The following is an 18,987-nucleotide window of genomic DNA, read 5'->3' as shown; positions in this document are numbered from 1 at the left end:
TACTTGAAGGTAATAACTGTAAACATGGGGCGCCTGGCTGGCTCAGTCAGAAGAGCATGCCACTCTCGATCTGAGGGTCATTCAACCCCCATGTTGGGTGTAGAGATTACTAAAAACATAAAAACTTTAAAAAAGTAGAAATGTAAAAAAAAATTTAAGACAGCATAATCTATATACACTTTTTGAAGTAGAAAATATATGATAACACAACATAAGCTTTCTCTCTTGACAATGAGCAAAGCTATTTCAAAACAGGAATTTGACTAGGCATTAAACAAAATCATTCCAATTATAGTCTAAACTGGATTTAATTTGGTATTTCAGAAATGACACCCAGGTCCATCATCCAGAAAGATACCCCTGAATGTGTCATAAGGGTTCCAACAAAATAGACTGATCTAAAATAATTTTCCTATTATGCTTGGTCTAATAGGTAATAGGTAGGCAGAAGCTCTTCCAAAACTATAGATGTATGGTGCTTAAAGTTAGTATCAAAGACTATGATCAGTGGGTTTCCAATTTGAAAAGCATGAGGACCACATAATTCCACCCTACAAAATTTAAAAGTCCAATTAAAGTAGCTTAACATGCTGAGTTACTATTTATGCCTAAATTTTCATTCTGTGATTCAAGGAGACATGCAAGGTTCTCCTCTTCTTGCCCCAATATACAGGGGACATAAGGTCTCTTATCTACCCAGATCTAGATCATGTGGTTAGCCAGAGTCAGCCACCTGCCAGAGTACAGCCACAAGGTGTTCAAGGCAGTGATAGAAATGGGAGAGGGCCCAAGAGCTAAATCCAAACTCTTATAGCTCCATAAGTACACAAAGGCACAGATTTACACAGACACAGAGAGACAGCTCCCAAGGTTCCCTAACCACATGACACTGGTCACAGTTCAATAATTTTCAAATCCTGTCTTCATTATTTCCAATATTAACAAAAATAAAAGAAAAAAAAAGCATGTAACATCAACAAAATTATCAAGAAAGCCATAGTTAATTGATTTGGATGCAAAAAAAGAAAAATTACATCGAAAGTACTATTTCCTGAAGCCTCGATGAAAGCTAGAAATTTACTGATTTTAGATGCATTCTTGTCAAAATAAGAAGGGTAGGAGCTTAAAATACATACAATTTTTTTTTTAATTTTTTTTTTCAACGTTTATTTATTTTTGGGACAGAGAGAGACAGAGCATGAACGGGGGAGGGGCAGAGAGAGAGGGAGACACAGAATTGGAAACAGGCTCCAGGCTCTGAGCCATCAGCCCAGAGCCTGACGCAGGGCTCGAACTCACGGACCGCAAGATCGTGACCTGGCTGAAGTCGGACGCTTAACCGACTGCGCCACCCAGGCGCCCCCATACAATTTTTTTAAGCAAACCCATTTGTAACTTCTTTTTATATTTTCATTTCAGAAATCATTTCCTGAACAATGTTCCAGAAGATGTGTTACACAAGATACCGAGATTTCATAGATCTATTGGACACTGTGCTCAGGATTCTTGAAATCTAATGCCAAGCATACCTGTAACAGTCAAGCATGAAGCTATGATACAAAAAAACGCCATGTTCTTTTATGCATCTGAATAGGAAATTTACAAACTCTCGTCTTTTATGATCCACAAAATTTTAAGCATAGTTTCATTAGTTTCTGAAACATAATTTGTTTTAAAGAGATGAAATTTTACCTGTGTTACACAAGGTTGCAGGCAGTGGGAAAAGTGGTCTTTGTACAAACTGATGAAGAGGCTGTTTTGTCATGGTATACAGATTCATCATAGGACAGAATCTACATTTAAAAACAAACAAAAATGACATTTCAAGAGATAATCTTTTAAGCTCAGTTTCTACTTCTTATACACACACACATATATATATATAAAAAATGAAAATAACAACAAAGCTGAATTTTCATTCTCCATCCACATTATTTCCCCTTCTTTAGGCAAGCAATATCTGCAAACAATTTAAAAACATGAGCTCAAATGGAAATTTATAGTCTTGATAACTGAGTGTACACAGGATTGTGCAATATCCAATGCAAGAAACAGAAATGCAACTATATTTGTGATTTATAACCTGGATTCCCAGACTCTTAGCTATGCATGAAGGATGCAAAGAACTACCAATTGCTTTTTTCCTTCTTTTCAAACTTTAAAAAAACTAGGTGACAGAGTCACATGGTTCAAAATTCAAAGGGAACAAAAGTAAATACTTTGAAGTCTCCCTCCCTTTTCTGTCTCTACCATCATGCTTTCCTGGAGAGAACCAATACTACCTGTTCTGAAAGGTATCTCAATACTTCAAAAAGTCTAACAGAAAGTGTACTATTCTCCTCCAAACCGCTAAAGAAGGTAATAATCCATATATGCTTTTATTTTTTTTAAGTTTATCTATTTATTTTGAAAGAGAGAGAGGGAGAGAGAGAGAGAGAGAGGGAGAGAATCCAAAGCAGGCTCCAGCTTTCATCACGGAGCCCGATGTGGGGCTCGATCCCACAAACTGTGAGATCATGACCTGAGCCAAAATCAAGAGTCGGAAGCTTAACACACTGAGCCACCCAGGCTCCCCTATATATATATGCTTTTAGACTGGAAACCTCTTAAGCCAGTGTTTGTAACTTTGGTTATTTCTCTGTGATAGAGAAGTACCAATTGGTTATTTTTTCATGGTTTTAACAAATTAAAAATGAAGGGAGAAGGGAAAACAAATATTACCAAAAAAGGAAAAAAAAAAAACTTCAGTAAAAATTTTTAGAAATCTGATGCAAGTTACTTTAAAATCCAGTTTACTTTAGAATACTATTGCTATCAGGATGCCTGGGTGGCTCAGTTGGTTAAGCATCCGACTTGGGCTCAGGTCATGATCTTGCAATCTGTGGGTTCAAGCCCCACATCAGGCTCTGTGCTGACAGCTCAGAGCCTGGAGCCTGCTTCAGATTCTGTCTCCCTCTCTCTCTGCCTCTCCCCCACTCACACTCTGTCTCTCAGAAATGAATAAACATTAAAAAAAAATTTTTTTTAAAGAATACTATTGTTTTCTTCACAGTTTTCATTTCACAGCAGTTGCTAAAGAATTTTAAATATATACATGATCACTTAAAAGTATTTTCTCTGATTATTTTTATCTGCAAACTCATTAAGGGAAGGGGTGTCTCCATTTCTGTGCCCCTCAGCAGCAAGCATGACAGATGGCCTCAGTTCTTCATTTCTAAAATGAAATATTCACAGCTACCTCAAAGACTGAGCCATAAAAGGATCCAGATAATCCATGTAAAGTGCATACATCAGTGCCTAGCCTTGTTGTTAGAGTTCAGTAAATGTTGGCTACCACTATTATTATGTGATAGGTTCTCAATTAATTACTGAATGAGGTTTAAGGCTTGGGGTGAAAACATTTTTATCCATAGCTCACTGCCTAAATCTTGACTATGCTGGAATATGGGAATACACACTGAAGACCGGTATTCTTATCCCTTAGGCCCACAGAAAAGGCAACAGAATGGATGGATACTGTGACACAGATGGGTTTAAAGTGACAAACAGTAAAGGAGAGGGGGGGCCTCGGTGGCTCAGTCGGTTGAGCCACCAACTACTCTTGATTTGGGCTCAGGTCATGATCTCAAGGTTCAGGAGATGGAGCCCAGTGCCAGCCTCTGCACTGGCAGCATGAAGCCTGCCTGGGATTCTCTCTCCCTCTCTCTGTCCCTCCCCTGCTCATATATTCACTCTCTCAATCTCTCTCTCTCTCTAAATAAATAAACTTAAAAAAAAATAGTAAAGGTAAGTTCAATTCTTCCAGTAAGACATCTACCAAAACAGCACAAGGGGATAGTAGGTGACTAACAAATCTTTCAGCAAACTTAATGCTTTTAAATTTCAAGGACATCGTTAGCACTAAAATCCCTAACATTCACTGGGTGAAACCCTGTAGGCCCTTTTGTCCTTTTGTTCCAGTGGCAAAATCAGGGTTCGACACCTACTTATCAACCCTTTTCATCTAACCAACGTTGACAGATGTCACTGGGAGGCCAAACTCAAAGGCGGGATGCACAAGAGGGGAAAAAACAAGGCAACAGAGTGGCTCTAGGTGATACGGGGGAAATCTAGGGGTCTAGATTTTCATCAGAGTTCCATCACTTAGAAGCTATATGACCTCATACAGGTCACGTCCCCTTTTCTGGGCCTACTGAGAAAATGAGGAATTGAGGTATTTTCTCCCATTCTGTAGATATTTTCATTTGTATTTAAAAAGCAGAGGGACTGCACATGATGGAAAGGCTGGAGGGGACCACACTGATTTTTAAAATATCTCCTCCGTGGGGTCTCTGCGGGCCTCCCCACCGCAGGGATTCAGGCGCCGGATCTCAGCGCCTGGGACCGGGCGCCGCAGATCCCGCCCGAATTGAGGGCGCAGCGCCGCCTCACCGATAGGCGCCCACCTCGGGGCGAGACCCCCAACTGAAGCGACGGGGGCGCACCCGAAAGCTCGGTAAGGGGCACTTCTGCCCACCCCGCTGCGGGGGCAGCGGCCACTCCGCTGGTTAACTAAGCCCGGCGGCACGCCTGTGCGGAGCTCCTGGCTCGTCACCTACCGCCTACACAGCCTTGCGGCTGCAGCCGCAGCTCCCCAACCCAGGCGGGCCGCCGCTGCCATCTTAGTCCGAGTGCGCAGCAAGTGGGGCAGCTCTCGCCGCTTCGCCTACTGGCGGAAGCCCCGCGCAGGCGCAGGCCGGCCAGGAGCGGGACAGGCTCCGTGGAGAGCGTACCCTGCCGGCGGCGGGCGGTGCTGCTGCGGGTGGGACGGGAACCTTGCTCCCGGCTCCCGGCAACCATTGCCCACCTACACAGTAAGCCTGGACCAGGGCTGGGAGAAGCCCCGGAGACGCTTGCGCAGGCGCCCTAGGTAAGGCACGACTCAGCACACATGCGCGCAGCAGTGCTTGGCTTTTCCTTCTTGATGGGAGCTTCTGCCGAAGGATGCGTGCACCGCAGTGCTGCTCTCCAACCGTAAACCTGCCCATTGCCATTAGGATCCTGCTCACCCTCGAGTCCCAGCTCAATGACTGCGTCAAAAGACTCTCTGGAGCATCCCCTCGAAAGAGTTGTCACCTTCAGCGAGATGCCTGCTCTTCTCCCTTGGGGCTCTGGTTGGTTCTCTTATCCTTCTGTTAGGCTGGGCTTATAGACCCACTCATCTTGGACCAGTCCCCACAGGACTCACCTCCTGCAGCTCTGCCCTTTGCTTTATAAACATGAGTATTTGACTAGCTTCCAGAGCCAAGTGCAAAAGCCTATTAACTACTCTTCCAGAACTTTTCTTGAGTATTTCGCTTTCTCCAGGACAACGGTTCTCAAGATGTAGACCGGGGGGGGGGGGGGGAAACAACAGATGGGAACACATTGGAAATGCAAATTAGCAGGCCGCGCCATAAACCCACTGAATCACAGTCTCTGGAGGTGGGGTCCAGTCTCTGTTTTAATACGACCTTCCGCTAAAATTTGAGAGCCACTGCTCTAGAAGGTAAGCACAGTACTGGTTTCTGGACCAGAAACAACACACCTATTGTTGGACAGATTGAAGCCACAGGCACAATAACCTTTGTGGTTTCTATGGCCCAGAGAAGTGTCCAAGAGGGTGGGTGGGGCTGCAGGCCTGCGTTAGTTGTGGGTTTGGACACCGAGCAGGCTGTGCTTCCTTGGTGCAGTTTACATTCTGGAGGCCACAGGTTGGCTTCCAACTGCTGGTTCTTCGCGGAACCTTCATTCTAGACCTCAGTGCAGTCCAAGGCTTGCCCCCTTACTCTCTTTTAGATCCTGACTGAAGTGTGACTTTTCCACTCAGGAACAGGCCCTGGGTAGGGGCCAGTCTTTCTTCCCTATCTTTAATTTCCTTCCCAAAAAGAAAACTCCTGCCTTGCTCCAAATCTGCCTCCAGCCACCACTCTCTCTTTTCTTCCCTTCAGAGCCAAATGGCATAAAAGAGTTGTCTACACTTTTAATCTCTAGTTTTTCACCTCTCACTCAAACCACTGAAACCAGTTTCTGTGTCCCAATATTCCCCCACTCCCACCCTGGCTGCTCTACTCAAGACTGCTCACAACATCCATGTTGCTCTACCTGAAAAATCCTTCTCAGTTATTACCTTTCTTGACCCCTGGAACATCGAATGTTGAAGATTTCTCCCGCCTTTTAATAATCTCTTTCCTTGGCAACACAACTGCCAATTTTTCCTACAACTTTAATGGTTACTCCTCTGTCTCCCCCTGCAAGGTTTCATCTGCCAGCCTCTTAAATGTTGGTGCTTTTTGGGACCTCCTTCCAGGCACTTTTCTTTCCCCATTCTTTTGTGATTGAAAAACTTCAGGAAGTTTATACCAGTTAGCATTTTTTTGTGTGTTTTTTTAAATTACTTTATTTTTTAATTTACACCAAGTTAGTTAGCATATAGTGCAACAATGATTTCAGGAGTAGATTCCTTGATGCGCCTTACCCATGTAGCCCATCCTCGCTCCCACAACCCCTCCGGTAACCCTCTGTTTATTCTCCATATTTAAGAGTGTCTTATGTTTTGTCCCCCTCCCTGTTTTTATATTTTTTTGCTTCCCTTCCCTTATGTTTATCTGTTTTGTATCTTAAATTCCTCATATGAGTGAAGTCATATGATATTTGTCTTTCTCTGACTAATTTCACTTAGCATAATACCCTCTAGTCAGTTAGCATTTCAATCAGCCATCAGAATATGTGTTTCTTGCCCTTACAAAAACTGGATAAAAAAAAAAAAACAACCTTTGCTGAGTATTGATTATTTACATTAATGATGTGGTGAAAAATAAAAGTTTAGAAACTGCATACAGTATGATCCCATTTATGTAAAATTATTTGTGTACATATTTGCATAGAGGTGCCAGCTTCCTCTCTTTTTCCCTTTCCCTGGCTGTTTTCAGTTCCTTAATATGTCAAATTATTTCCCACCTCAGTGCCTTTGCACAAATTGCTCCCTCTGTGGGGAATGCCTCCCTCCTCCCACCTCTATCTTTTCTTTTCCTTTTCCCCTCCTTTTTTTTTTTTTTTTTTTTTTTTTTTTTGAATACCTTGTATTAATTCCCCCTGGTCTGAATATAAGGTAGGGATATTTTCCTTAAATATCCTACCTTAGGTGGCCTTTCCTGATGCTTCTTTTTGTCCCCATTGAAATAGTCTCCTCTGTTTATTCTCTCTCAACACACAGTCTCCTTTTCCTTCATAGCGCATTATCACAACTTAAAATCATGAATTTGGGTATTGATTTTTCTAATGATACTTTTCCCTGCTACACCCTCAACTTTAAGAATGGCATGTCTGTCTCTTTACTCTTGTACCCCAGCTCCTAGTATAAAAGCTGGCACATAGTAGGTGGTCAAAAAAAGAACTAGTTGAGTGAATGAATGTCGTCACCTGAACCCTTTGTCAAATCCAGTACACACATTCAATCTGTGTGATGACTGTGCAGACAGCAGAAAGAGAGGGCCTGGCCTCATTCACCCCTTACCTGCTACTGTGCCAAAGCAGGGTGTAGCATCTATGGAGAGGATTGTAACCACTGGCATATGAAACTGGGGACAGCAGCCAGGTGGACAACTCAGGAACAGATGTGAAACAGCCTTCATTTTTTTCCCCAAATATCCTAGAGGGAGGGTGACTCTTTTAGGAAAAAGTAAAACTACTTACTTGAGATGTCTGTATCTATTTATGCTACCCTTTTTCCTCTCCCACTGTCTTTACACCACACATGTACACACACACACACACACACACACATTCATTCACCATGATAATCAACAACTGATATTTTTCCTAATACCATTTCAATAAGATGTCAATTCTGTTTTATTTTTTTTTTTAATTTTTTTTTTCAACGTTTATTTATTTTTGGGACAGAGAGAGACAGAGCATGAACGGGGGAGGGGCAGAGAGAGAGGGAGACACAGAATCGGAAACAGGCTCCAGGCTCTGAGCCATCAGCCCAGAGCCCGACGCGGGGCTCGAACTCCCGGACCGCGAGATCGTGACCTGGCTGAAGTCGGACGCTTAACCGACTGCGCCACCCAGGCGCCCCAATAAGATGTCAATTCTGTTTTAATTATTCCCTGGGAAGATTCCCAGGCCATGTGACATGGGCCAAAAAGTCATTTATTTACTCATTCGCCATTTATTCAATAACTATTTTTTAAGGACGAAACTTTCCATTTCGATGAGATGAATGGAGCTAAGGAGTATAATGCTAAGTGAGATAAGACAGTCAGAGAAAGACAAATACCATATGATTTCATTCATATGTGGAATTTAAGAAACAAAAACAAAGAGAATAAAAAGAGACAAATGAGACAGACTGTTAATTATAGAGAACAAACTGATGGTTACCACAGATAGGAGGGAAGGATGACTTAAATAAGTGATGGGGATTAAGGAGTACACTTGTCATGATGAGCACAGGGTTATGTATGGAGTGTTGAATCATTATATTGTATACCTGAAACTAATATAACACTATGTTAACTGGAATTAAAATAAAAACTTTTGAAAATGATTAAAAAATAACTTTTTAAAGTGTTTATTTTTTGAGAGAGACAGAGCATGAGTGGGGGAGGGGCAGAGAGAGAGAGAGAGAGAGAGAGAGACAGAATCTGAAACAGGCTCTAGGTTCTGAGCTGTCAGCACAGAGACTGACACGGGGCCCAAACTCAAGGACCTGATCGTGACCTGAGCTGAAGCTGGACGCTTCACCACTGAACCACCCAGGTGACCCCAAAATAACTATTTTTTAAATAATTAATTTATTTTTAAAATTCAAGTACATTTAACATATATTAGTTTCAGTGTACAATGTAGTGATTCAACAGTTTTATACATCAGTGTTCATTATGATAGACATACTCTTCATCCCCTTCACCTATTTCCCCCATCCCCTCACCCGCCTGTCCTCTGGCAACCAGCAGTTTGTTCTCCGTATTTAAGAGCCTATTTTTTGTTTTTCTCTTTTTCCCTTGTTCATTTGTTTTCTTTCAATAACTATTGAATGCTTTCTCAATTATGGTCCCAGGCTCTATGCTTTGTGCTAGGGATTGAGGCAGATGATGCTAGATGCCTTCCAATAATCACTTTCCCCTTCTTCTTTACTAGCCAACACTGACTTTACTCAGGTGGCAATGTGTCCAATCTAATAATGATAATGATGGTAACAATAATAATAATAATTCTAACCTCTCTTGCAACTAGGGCTTGTCATGTGGCCCAGTTCCATCAAATGAGACAAGTGTGGAAGACTGTCAGAAATGTCTGAAGAGGTTTTGCTTTCCTGCTGTAGGTGCTGGCCCTTCCTCCTGCTTGCACGGGGTGGGAATACTGGAGTCAAGGCAGCCACGCTTCAGCCATGACATCCCTGAGGAAGTGAACCAACAACTACCGGCAACCACCATCTTCCAGACTTCTTGTCGCATGAGAAAAAAATCGGCCACAATTTTGCCGATGCCACTGGTTAGTCAGGTTTCCTGTTACTTACAAATGATCAAAATCCTTGGTTCGAGGCTACAAAGATGAGCAAAACAAATCCTGGTCTCAGGGAACTCCTAGAAGGGAGACGCTGTAAATCAATGAAGGCAGCCCTGGGGAACAAGGGCTACCCAAGGGCTATGTCGAGGGCCCACTGGTGGCAGGCAAGAGAAGTGAATGACGATTTCTGGGTGAGACGACGGCAGGAGGAAGGCTTCACACAAGAGGAACTCATTGTGTTGGGTGTTTAAAGAGAAATAAGACTAAGGTGCTCCTGCCATGGACGGCAGTGCCAGTGCAGACCTGGACCACCAGCACTGAGTCCCGGTTCTGCTGCTCACACTGGTCTCACTAGACTGTGAACCGCACACAGGCGCTCCAAGTTTATCTTCTTCTTGATTCTGTTCCCAGTGCCTGGCATTTAAGAGAGGCTCAAAATATACTTGCTGAATTGAAACCTCTCTGAAGTCCCATAGTCACCTTCTACCATATTTTATTTCATTAATCTGCTAATTATTTAAAGTCATTTACTCCCCCTAGAAAGTATACCACACTAGGGTGCCTTCCTTGGTAACTGAGATATCTCATCTGCCTAGAACAACACCTGGTGCACAGTACGTACTCAACAAATACCTGTTGAGTGAATGAGCCCTAACTTTACTGATCTGCAAAATGTGGATAACAATATCTATCAAAAATGGTCAAGTGGATTAGAGAAAAATGCATGTCGAGTGTCTTGCACCGAGCTTGTCATATGGGTAGGTCTAACAACGCTGTTGTCTTCTCCTGTAAAACTTTGAGACCCACTCCTGACACGTCTATAAGCAACAACACCTGAGGTCAGCAGCCTAGTCTGTTCTTCCTAGAACAGGTTTGAGCATTTCTGGGGGCCAATGTGGCAAGTTCCAGCAGATAATGTTTACCTGAGGCATTGGAAAGCCTGCCAGGAAAGAATTTGTCCTGGGAAAGAATTCCTCTCTGGGAAAAAGTCAGTATTCAAAAGTTTGATTCATGGGGCACCTGGGTGGCTCAGTTCGTTAAGCATTTGACTCTTAATTTTGGCTCAGGTCATGGTCTCATGCTTCGTGGGATCAGGCCCTGCATTCTTTCTCTCCCTCTCTCTCTCTCTCTCTCTCTCTCTGCCCATCCCCACTAGTGCTCTCTCTCTCTCTCTCTCTCTCTCTGTGTCTCTTTCTCTCTTAAAGTAAATAAGTAAACAAACATTTTTTTAAAAGTGTGATTCAAGATCAGTGAACCTTGCTGTGCAGACGGTCTTTGGTCTAACACCCATGGACGCTGCCTGAGGCCCAGGAAGGGGGCTTGAAACCAAGGTGACACGCAAAATAAGAGAGCTGCTTTGTTAAAACATCCAAGACTGTGTCCAAGACTGTGTGAGCCTTGAGCCCTGGGTCATGCCGCTTTATTAGCAGGCTGCAGCAGCCCGTCTGGACAGGAGTAGTGGGAGGATTCTACATGGTGGGTGCCTTGGCCTTCTGGGGCTGATTTGGCAGCAAGTTGCAGAGCAGTTGAAGTAAATATGTAAATGATAGCAGAACAGAATCTGTTCCAAGCACATGTGATCCCAGGAATAGCTGGAAAGAGATGCAGGTCATTAGAGTTTCTACAGAGATGGTAGGGACAGAGAAATATTGTAATGTGGCCCTATTTTTACCCAGAGATTGATTAAAGTTTCAAGAAATGTTGAAGAGGTAACAACAGAGATGATGCCATCTCCCCCTCCTCTTCCTCACACCCCTCCTCCTCCTTCTTCTTTTTGGAGATAATACCTTCTAATTATCACTCTAATTACATATAGCTCTCTCTACTCTCTGGTTTGTTGCTTAAGAGAAAAAAAATCTGTTCCTTTTTCTTAAAAATTCTAGAATACACGTTATTTTTTTATCTTGAGAGAGTGGGGAAGGAGCAAAGAGAGAAAGAGAGAATCACAAGCAGGCTTCTCTCACAAACCGTGAGATCGTGACCTGAACCACTGGTATAAACATTTTAAAAGCAAAAGTCGTACTACTTTCGAATTTCCCCTTATCACTATACAAGCCTTGGAATTCCTCTGCTATTTTATGCTCAAAGGCTTATACCAACAGCCACCAAAACCTGGGCTTCCTTTATCATACTGCACCTGTCTGCTTTCATCTCCAAAGCCAGGAAAGTGTCCTTAGATTTGAGATCTGTGAGGAAGAGAAGACATGTGGGTCATTTGGGTTTGTTGCTGTGTATATGTAGCCATAGGAGCTTGGCTTCTGGCCATGCAGGGTGTGCCCTGTATAATAACCCTAGGGGCCATGGTAACATAGGCCTCAATGTGAATCACACCCCCTGAAGTTGTGCACCATAATACCCTGTGTCACAGGATATGGTCTGGGACTTTTCCTGTTGTTTTAGAGTTTTGGCTAAAGCCTCAAAGTCAAGGACATTGGATAATAAGGGCTCCAACATTTTAAAGTGATTAGAGACAACCCTGTGGGCTTCCTAAAAGATGCAGAAAAATGGTGACCACCCCCCCAACTCATCCTGGCAGGCCAACTGAAAATCATTTTATTTATTTATTTATTTATTTATTTATTTATTTATTTAAAGCATTTTTTTTTGGTAATGTTTTATTTATTTTTGAGAGAGAGTGGGGCGGGGAGGGGGAGAGAGAAAGGAGACACAGAATCTGAAGCAGGCTTTAGGCTCTGAGTGGTCAGCACAGAGCCCAATGTGGAGCTCAAACTCACAAACCATGAGATCATGATCTGAGCCGAAGTCGGATGCTTAACTGACCGAGCCACCCAGATGCCCCTGAAAATCATATTTTAAGGCCCCAGGGTGCCCACAAGGAGTGTGGTATCTCATCTACTGGCCGCAGGCTTCCTGAACTATAGGAACTCTGGGTCTGCCTCTCCAGTTACTTGGGTAAAACATGGTGAGGGAGTCTTTGGAGTATCCCCAGGAGTTTGGGGGGTGAAGCCTAAAGATAGGAGGCTATCTGGAGCCTCCCACAATGGCACAGCAAAGAGGGAAGGAATAGGGGACCAGCTTGCACTCCTGACATTTGGAGGGACAAGGATGCAGGACTTTCCATGGAACAAGGAGATGCTGCAGAAGTGAGCCAGGTTGAACTCCTGCTCACGAGGGTCCCCAGGAGGGCAAGGGGCTCCAGCTTGCTGCATGGGTTATACCACCAGTGGCAGAAGGTGAGGGGAGTGGGTTGCAAGAGTGAGTGAAAGCAGGGCTCAGCAAACTCATCTGTAAAGGGCCAGAGAGGATATATTTTAGTCTTCCTAACCATATAGTGTCTACCACAACCACCCAACCCTGCCATTATAGAGCAAAAGCGGGCATGAGCAATACATAAATATATGGGTATAACTGTGTCCCAATACAACTTTATTTACGGACACTGCCATTTTCGTTTCATCTAATTTCATGTCATGAAATATTACTGATTTTTTTCCAGACATCAAAAAATGGAAAAACCATGCTTCTCTGCTGCTCAGATTTGCCCCTTAGGCCATTATCTGCCAACGCCCTGAGCTAGAGGGTGTGTCACCCTGGAAAGGAACAGGGCAGAGAGCCACGGGCAGCCCCAGCCAAGGAAAAGGATGCTGCACCTTGATCCCAAAGCCCCTCCTTCTGCCCAGCCATAGGAGGCAGGTGTAGAAAGAGGAAGCTGGCTTCTGAGCCCAACCTAGGGAAAGGAAGGAAGCTCTCTGGTAGACGGAAAATGGAAGGTGTAAAGACTTAGCTAGATTTCTTACCACTGGAGAGGACTGTGGGAAATACGATCATGTTTAAAGCTGAAGGAGACCAGAAAGTGACGGGACCTGCAGGCATTTCATCAAGGAGGTGGGAAGATCACAAGGACCATAGTTCAGCCCTTTCCTGAACTCTTACCTTATCTTACTGAACTGAGTCTATTCAAAACAATGGTTGCAGATATTTTAACAATTCCCTTTACTAGCCACTCCGAACTTGACCCCTTGTGTCATCGTTCTTAGCAGATTTAAATAAATTTAAAATTTTTTATTTTTGAGAGAGAGAAACAGAGAGTAAGCAGGGGAGGGGCAGAGACAGAGGGAGACAGAATCCGAAGCAGGCTCCAGGCTCTGAGCTGTCAGCAGAGCCTGACCCGGGGCTTCAACCCATGAACTACGAGGATCATGACCTGAGCTGAAGTCAGACACTTAACCAACTGAGCCACCCAGGTTCCCCACCCAATTTATTATTTTTTAAGTAAACTTTTTATTCTTTTTTTTTTTTACTGTCCTAAATTGTTTATTAGGTAAGAATTTTACAAACATTACTTACATTAACGGTAATGGTGGACCTGGAGAGTACTGTGTCTTCTCCATGTCACACGGTGAGAACCACCAAGAACATGGTGGAACTTGGGGCCCTTTTCAAGGCCACATTCTTTTTTTTTTTTTTTTTAACATTTATTCATTTTTGAGAAACAGAGAGAGAGAGAGAATGTGAGCAGGGGAGGGGCAGAGAGAGAGGGAGACACAGAATCCAAAGGAGGCTCCAGGCTCCGAGCTGTCAGCACAGAGCCCGACGCAGGGCTCGGACCCACGAACTGCAAGATCACGACCTGAGCCGAAGTCAGACACTCAACCAACTGAGCCACTCAGGCGCCCCTCCAAGGGCACATTCTTATGGCCAGGACATGGCAGCCCTCACAGCTCCCTGTGCTTGTGGACTGGTTTGGTGATTCACTGGGCATCAGGATTTTTTCTGATAGCTTTACGGAATGGATCGATGAGAATGACCTCAAAGAATCTGTACGTGGAATCTTCACCAACCTGGGACAAATTCAAGACTCTCAGAGCCCCACAGTGGCATCTAGCTCACTCCTCTGTGACAGACTGAAGGCTTCAGGCAAACTTCAGCTGGTCAACACCGTGATGGACAGGCTTGCCATGGGTGGCGCCCTGAGGAACTGGGCATCTGCGGCCACCGCGTTGCACACGAATATGATATGTGACATAACCTTGCTTGGCCTTGTACCCCAGTCTGTGAGCTTTATTGAGCCGGGCTGGGGGGGGGGGGGCTGTCAGCACAGAGAGCTGGCATTACTGCCAGCAGCACACTCTGAGAAGAAAACGCATCGTGTGGGACTGCTTCTTCCTCCATAGCTCCTGGATGTCAATCTTGGCTTGCCTTTGAGCTGATTGCTGCCAGCAGAGAGAAAGCGGTAAACTTTTTATCCCAAAGTCCTATTAGATTTACAGAAAAGTTGCAAAGACAGTACAAATTGTTTCTATCTGTCCCTTAATCGGCTTCCCCTGTTGATAGCGTCTTACGTTACAATTATACATTTGCCAAAAGTAAGGAACCAGTATTACTAATTATTATAACTAAGGAACCAACATTAACAAAACTCCTCCATGGTTTATTTGGATTTCACTACTTTTTCTTTAATTCTTTTTCTGTTCCAGGATCCTATCCAGATATATTACATTTTCTCGTCATAGCTCCTAACATCTTCTGGCCTGCGACAGTTTGTCAGACTTCCCTTGTTTTGGTGACTTGGTGACTTTTACCAGCTTTGAAGAGTGCTGGTCAAATATTTTGTAGAATGTCCCTCAGTGGGAATTTGTATGATATTATTCTCTTGGTTAGACTGGGGTTATGGGTTTTGGAGAGGAAGACCACAGAGGTCAAATACCCTTCTTACCACATCATGTCACGGTTGTCACAACAGTGTCACAACATACCGCTGTTGATGTTAACTTTGATCCTCTGGCTGAGGTGGTGTTTGTCAGGTTTTTCCACTGCAAAGTTACTCTTTCCATCTTCCCTTTCCATACACTACTTTTTGGAAGTATAGACAACATTCAAAGTGTGTGGAATTAAGCTCTACTTTGGAGGCAGGAGAGTCTACACAAATTAGTTGAAATTCTTCTATGTGCGATATGTCTTTTCTTCCCCCCATTTATTTTTTCAATGACTTTTATATCAGTATGGGCTGATATCAGGTTGGTGCCTGTGTCTCTGTGATTTTTTTTTTTTTAAGCACTTCTTTACTTTCTGGCAATACAAGGTGCTCCGAGTTCACCTTGTATATTTCCCCAGCCCTAGAATCAGCCATTCTCTGTGGAGTCTTGGTTCCTTTCATTTAGAAACCAACATCTGGGTGTGGTGCTGAGTGTGCTTGTCCATTTACTTTTCACTCTCTTATTCCTTCATCTTCATCTGTTCCTTCTCTACAGGTGGTTTCTCCTTAGCTGATAAGGAACAACCATATTCAAGCACTTCCCCCATTAATCCTTCTTCATCCATGTCCCCCACTGGCAAGCTCCCTAGCTCTCTTTTCATTTCCATTCAAGCTCATAGCATGGTCATATCTTATATGAATTTGAAAGGGCTACATAAAAAGAGTAATAAAGTGTCACCTCATATGCAAAATATGAAATAAATGCAAATATTAAAAATTGTCAAATAAAGCACAGCTTCGGAGCTGGTAGCCTCAAGGGAATTGTGCCATTACCACATGGTGGTGCCACCAAAGCTGGTGAGTCAAACAGAAATCAGTAATACTGAATGAGCACTTAAAATGGGCCACTCTTCTAAGTATAACTCGTAACAATCTGTGATGTGGGCATTAAATGTTATCCCTGGTTTACGGATGAAGAAACAGACTCAGAAGTTCAGTGATTTGTTCAAGTTTACACAGCTAGGAAGTGATGGACGAGGAATGTAACCCTAAGCAGTTTAAACTTGTGTTCACCTCCACTCCTCAACACTAGGTATCCGTTGCCCTTTGTCAGTAAGAACGGTGCTGTTGTTAACTTGTCTTAGAACTTTGGGAGTAGCTTTAGTGACTAGATTAGTTTCCTACTGCTGCTATAACAAATTATCACAACTAGAATGGCTCAAAACAGCAAATTTATTCTCTTATAGTCTGGAGGTCAGATACAGTCTGATACAGGTACAGGTACATCCTGAAGCCCATTTTCACTGGACTAAAGTCAAGTTGTTAGCAAGGCTGGTTCCATCTAGAGGCTCTGAGGGGAGAATCTGTTTCCTTGTATTTTTCACCTCTGGTGGCTACCTGAATTCTTTGGCTTCCTACATCTTCAAAGTATCACTCCAGACTTTGTTTCTGTCACCACGTTACCGTCTTCTCTTTTCCTGCATCTTTTTTTTTTTTTAATGCCTCTTACCCATTGAGCCCATCCCCCCTCCCACAACCCCTCAGGCAACCTTCTGGTTTTTTCTCCGTATTTAAGAGCCTCTTATGTTTTGTCCCCCTCCCTATATTTATGTTATTTTTGCTTCCCTTTCCTTATGTTCATCTGTTTTGTATCTTAAATTCCTCATATGAGTGAAGTCATATGATATTTGTCTTTCTCAGACTAATTTCACTTAGTATAGTACCCTCTAGTTCCATCCACGTAGTTCCAAATGGCAACTCTTTTGATTGCCGAGTAATACTCCATTGTATATATATACATTTTCTTTATCCATTCATCCGTCGATGGACATTTGGGCTCTTTCCATACCTTGGCTATTGTCAACAGCGCTGCTATAAACATTGGGGTGCATGTGCCCCTTTGAAACAGCACACCTGTATCCCTCGGATAATTACCTAGTAGTGCAATTGCTAGGTCATAGGATAGTTCTATTTTTAATTTTTTGAGGAACCTCCATACTGCTTTCCAGAGTGGCTACACCAGTCTACATTCCCATTTCCTGCATCTCTCTTGAAGCTGTGATTATGTTGGGCCCACAGTCTTCCCATTTTAAGACCCTTAATTTAATCATCACATGTGCTAAATCCCTTTGGCTATATAAGGTATCCTTCACCGGTTCTGGGGGTTATGACATGGATGTAGGAGGCATTATTCAGCCTACCATAGTGAATACAGTGTTTTGTTTTTAATGTTTATTTACTTTGTGAGTGCACGTGCATGCTTACACAGGGAAGGGACAGAGAGAAGAAGAGAAAGAATCCCAAGCAGGCTCTGTGCCATCAGCACAGAGCCCAACACATGGCTCAATCCTGTGAACCATGAGAGCATGACCTGAGCCAAAATAAAAGTTGGACGCTCAACCAACTGAGCTACCCAGGTGCCCCCATTTTTTTAAAATTCACTGGTATAGTGTAATTTTCCTTTTCTATCCTACAAACATTTATTCTGTGATGTTATTAGTATGAGAACTGGAGGGAAAAAACATCCAAATCAATGATATTGGAATGCAAGTTAGATATAATAAGATATGGAGAAGGCTGTTAATTTAAGAAGGATAAATCTTTTAGGAAAAAAAACAACATATAATGTAAAAAAAAAAAAATTGGGGACCAGGTTGCTCTCCTGGGGAAAAGAACAGTGCAGCTGTGGTGCCCTTAAATTGTGGGTTATTATTTATACAAGGTCCTTGTATAAAATAGAACCACCTTTTTCTTTAAAAGATATCCTTCCTTCTTTACACCCCACTCAGTCCTCAATGCACTGCAGTCTGCCCTGACTATTTTACTGAAATTGCTCTTGCTTGAGTTCACCTCTGGCCTCCAAATGACAAATCCAATTAACATTTTCCTATCTCTTTTGATTTCTCTGTGGCATTTAAAAACTACTGACCACTTCTCAGTCTGGAAAAGGTTTCCTCTCTTAGCTTTGGTATCCCCCTTCTGTTCGTCTACGTTTGTGACTCAGTTTCCTTCATGGCTTTGTTTCTCCACCCGTCCTTGAAGTGTTGTCATTCCCAAAGGGTGTTGCAAATGTTCCTCTCATTCTACATTCTCCTCATCCAAGACTCACTGATAGACTCACTGATGACTTTCCTCTACCAGCAGTCAAGATTTCTCTCCTGATTCATACTACTAATGGCCATCTGGACAACTTTACTTCAACAGCCCATGTGCAGGCACAAGAAAGACATACTGAACTACTGTGGCTGTTTCACCTTGTGTTTTTGAACACATATTTTAACTGGGCTAGCATTGATGAATTTTCATCAAGAAATTCTTCTAAGAAATCCTACTAACTCTATTAGGCTAATTTAATTTTTGATCAATTTCCTAGGCAATGTATTTCCAGGGATCCAGTCTTTTCTTTCTTTTTATTTTTAATGCTTATTTATTTTTGAGAAAGAGAGACAGAGCATGAGCAGGGGAGGGGCACAGAGAGAGGAAGACAATGAATCTGAAGCAGGCTCCAGGCTCTAGGCTCTGAGCACAGAGCCCGACACAGGGCTTGAAACCACAAACCACAAGATCATGACCTGAGCCAAAGTTAGATGCTTAACCGACTGAGCCACCCAGAAGCCCCAGGATCCAGTCTTTTCTGTATACATTTTATAATGGAGACTTATTAGTCAATTTTTGGTTCATTTCAAATTTTACCAATGTACCTTCTGCTACTAAGTCCTCTTGTGGCTACTAAACCTACTAAATTCAAATTTCCTGAGTCAAAATTTTGATTCAAATTTTGTCAAAATTTCATTCTT

General features: G+C 43.0%; 1 protein-coding gene, 1 long non-coding RNA gene and 1 pseudogene across 5 annotated transcripts in view; 1 reads left to right on the top strand and 2 right to left on the bottom strand.

Annotated features, from left to right (window-relative positions):
- The window catches only part of NFU1 (NFU1 iron-sulfur cluster scaffold), a 27,478-nt gene extending 22,296 nt beyond the window's left edge, over positions 1-5,182 (bottom strand). For 2 of the 4 annotated variants that reach the window (XM_040458658.1, XM_040458659.1), the window contains exons 1-2: positions 5,049-5,182; positions 1,693-1,793 (exon numbers count right to left, since the gene is read on the bottom strand). In XM_040458658.1, coding sequence (XP_040314592.1) covers positions 1,693-1,783 — 91 coding nt within the window. In that variant the 5' untranslated portion in view covers positions 1,784-1,793; positions 5,049-5,182. Of the gene's footprint in view, positions 1-1,692; positions 1,794-4,598; positions 4,996-5,048 lie in introns of those variants that run through there. The other 2 variants (XM_040458656.1, XM_040458655.1) reach the window with 2 other exon arrangements.
- A 221-nt stretch (positions 5,183-5,403) lies between these two features.
- Positions 5,404-9,995, top strand: LOC121019305 (uncharacterized). The gene is made up of 2 exons (XR_005785526.1): positions 5,404-5,527; positions 9,350-9,995. It is a non-coding gene; the product is annotated as an uncharacterized LOC121019305 (long non-coding RNA).
- Positions 9,996-13,794: 3,799 nt separating this feature from the next.
- LOC121019136 (60S ribosomal protein L15-like) lies at positions 13,795-15,329 on the bottom strand (annotated as a pseudogene).
- Positions 15,330-18,987: the final 3,658 nt, after the last annotated feature.

Source organism: Herpailurus yagouaroundi, unplaced genomic scaffold, assembly GCF_014898765.1.
Source record: "Herpailurus yagouaroundi ecotype Mexico unplaced genomic scaffold, PumYag 221, whole genome shotgun sequence".
NCBI classification, from domain to species: domain Eukaryota; kingdom Metazoa; phylum Chordata; class Mammalia; order Carnivora; family Felidae; genus Herpailurus; species Herpailurus yagouaroundi.
Note: the sequence above shows the minus strand (reverse complement) of the source record. Positions and strands in the feature narration are given on the sequence as shown.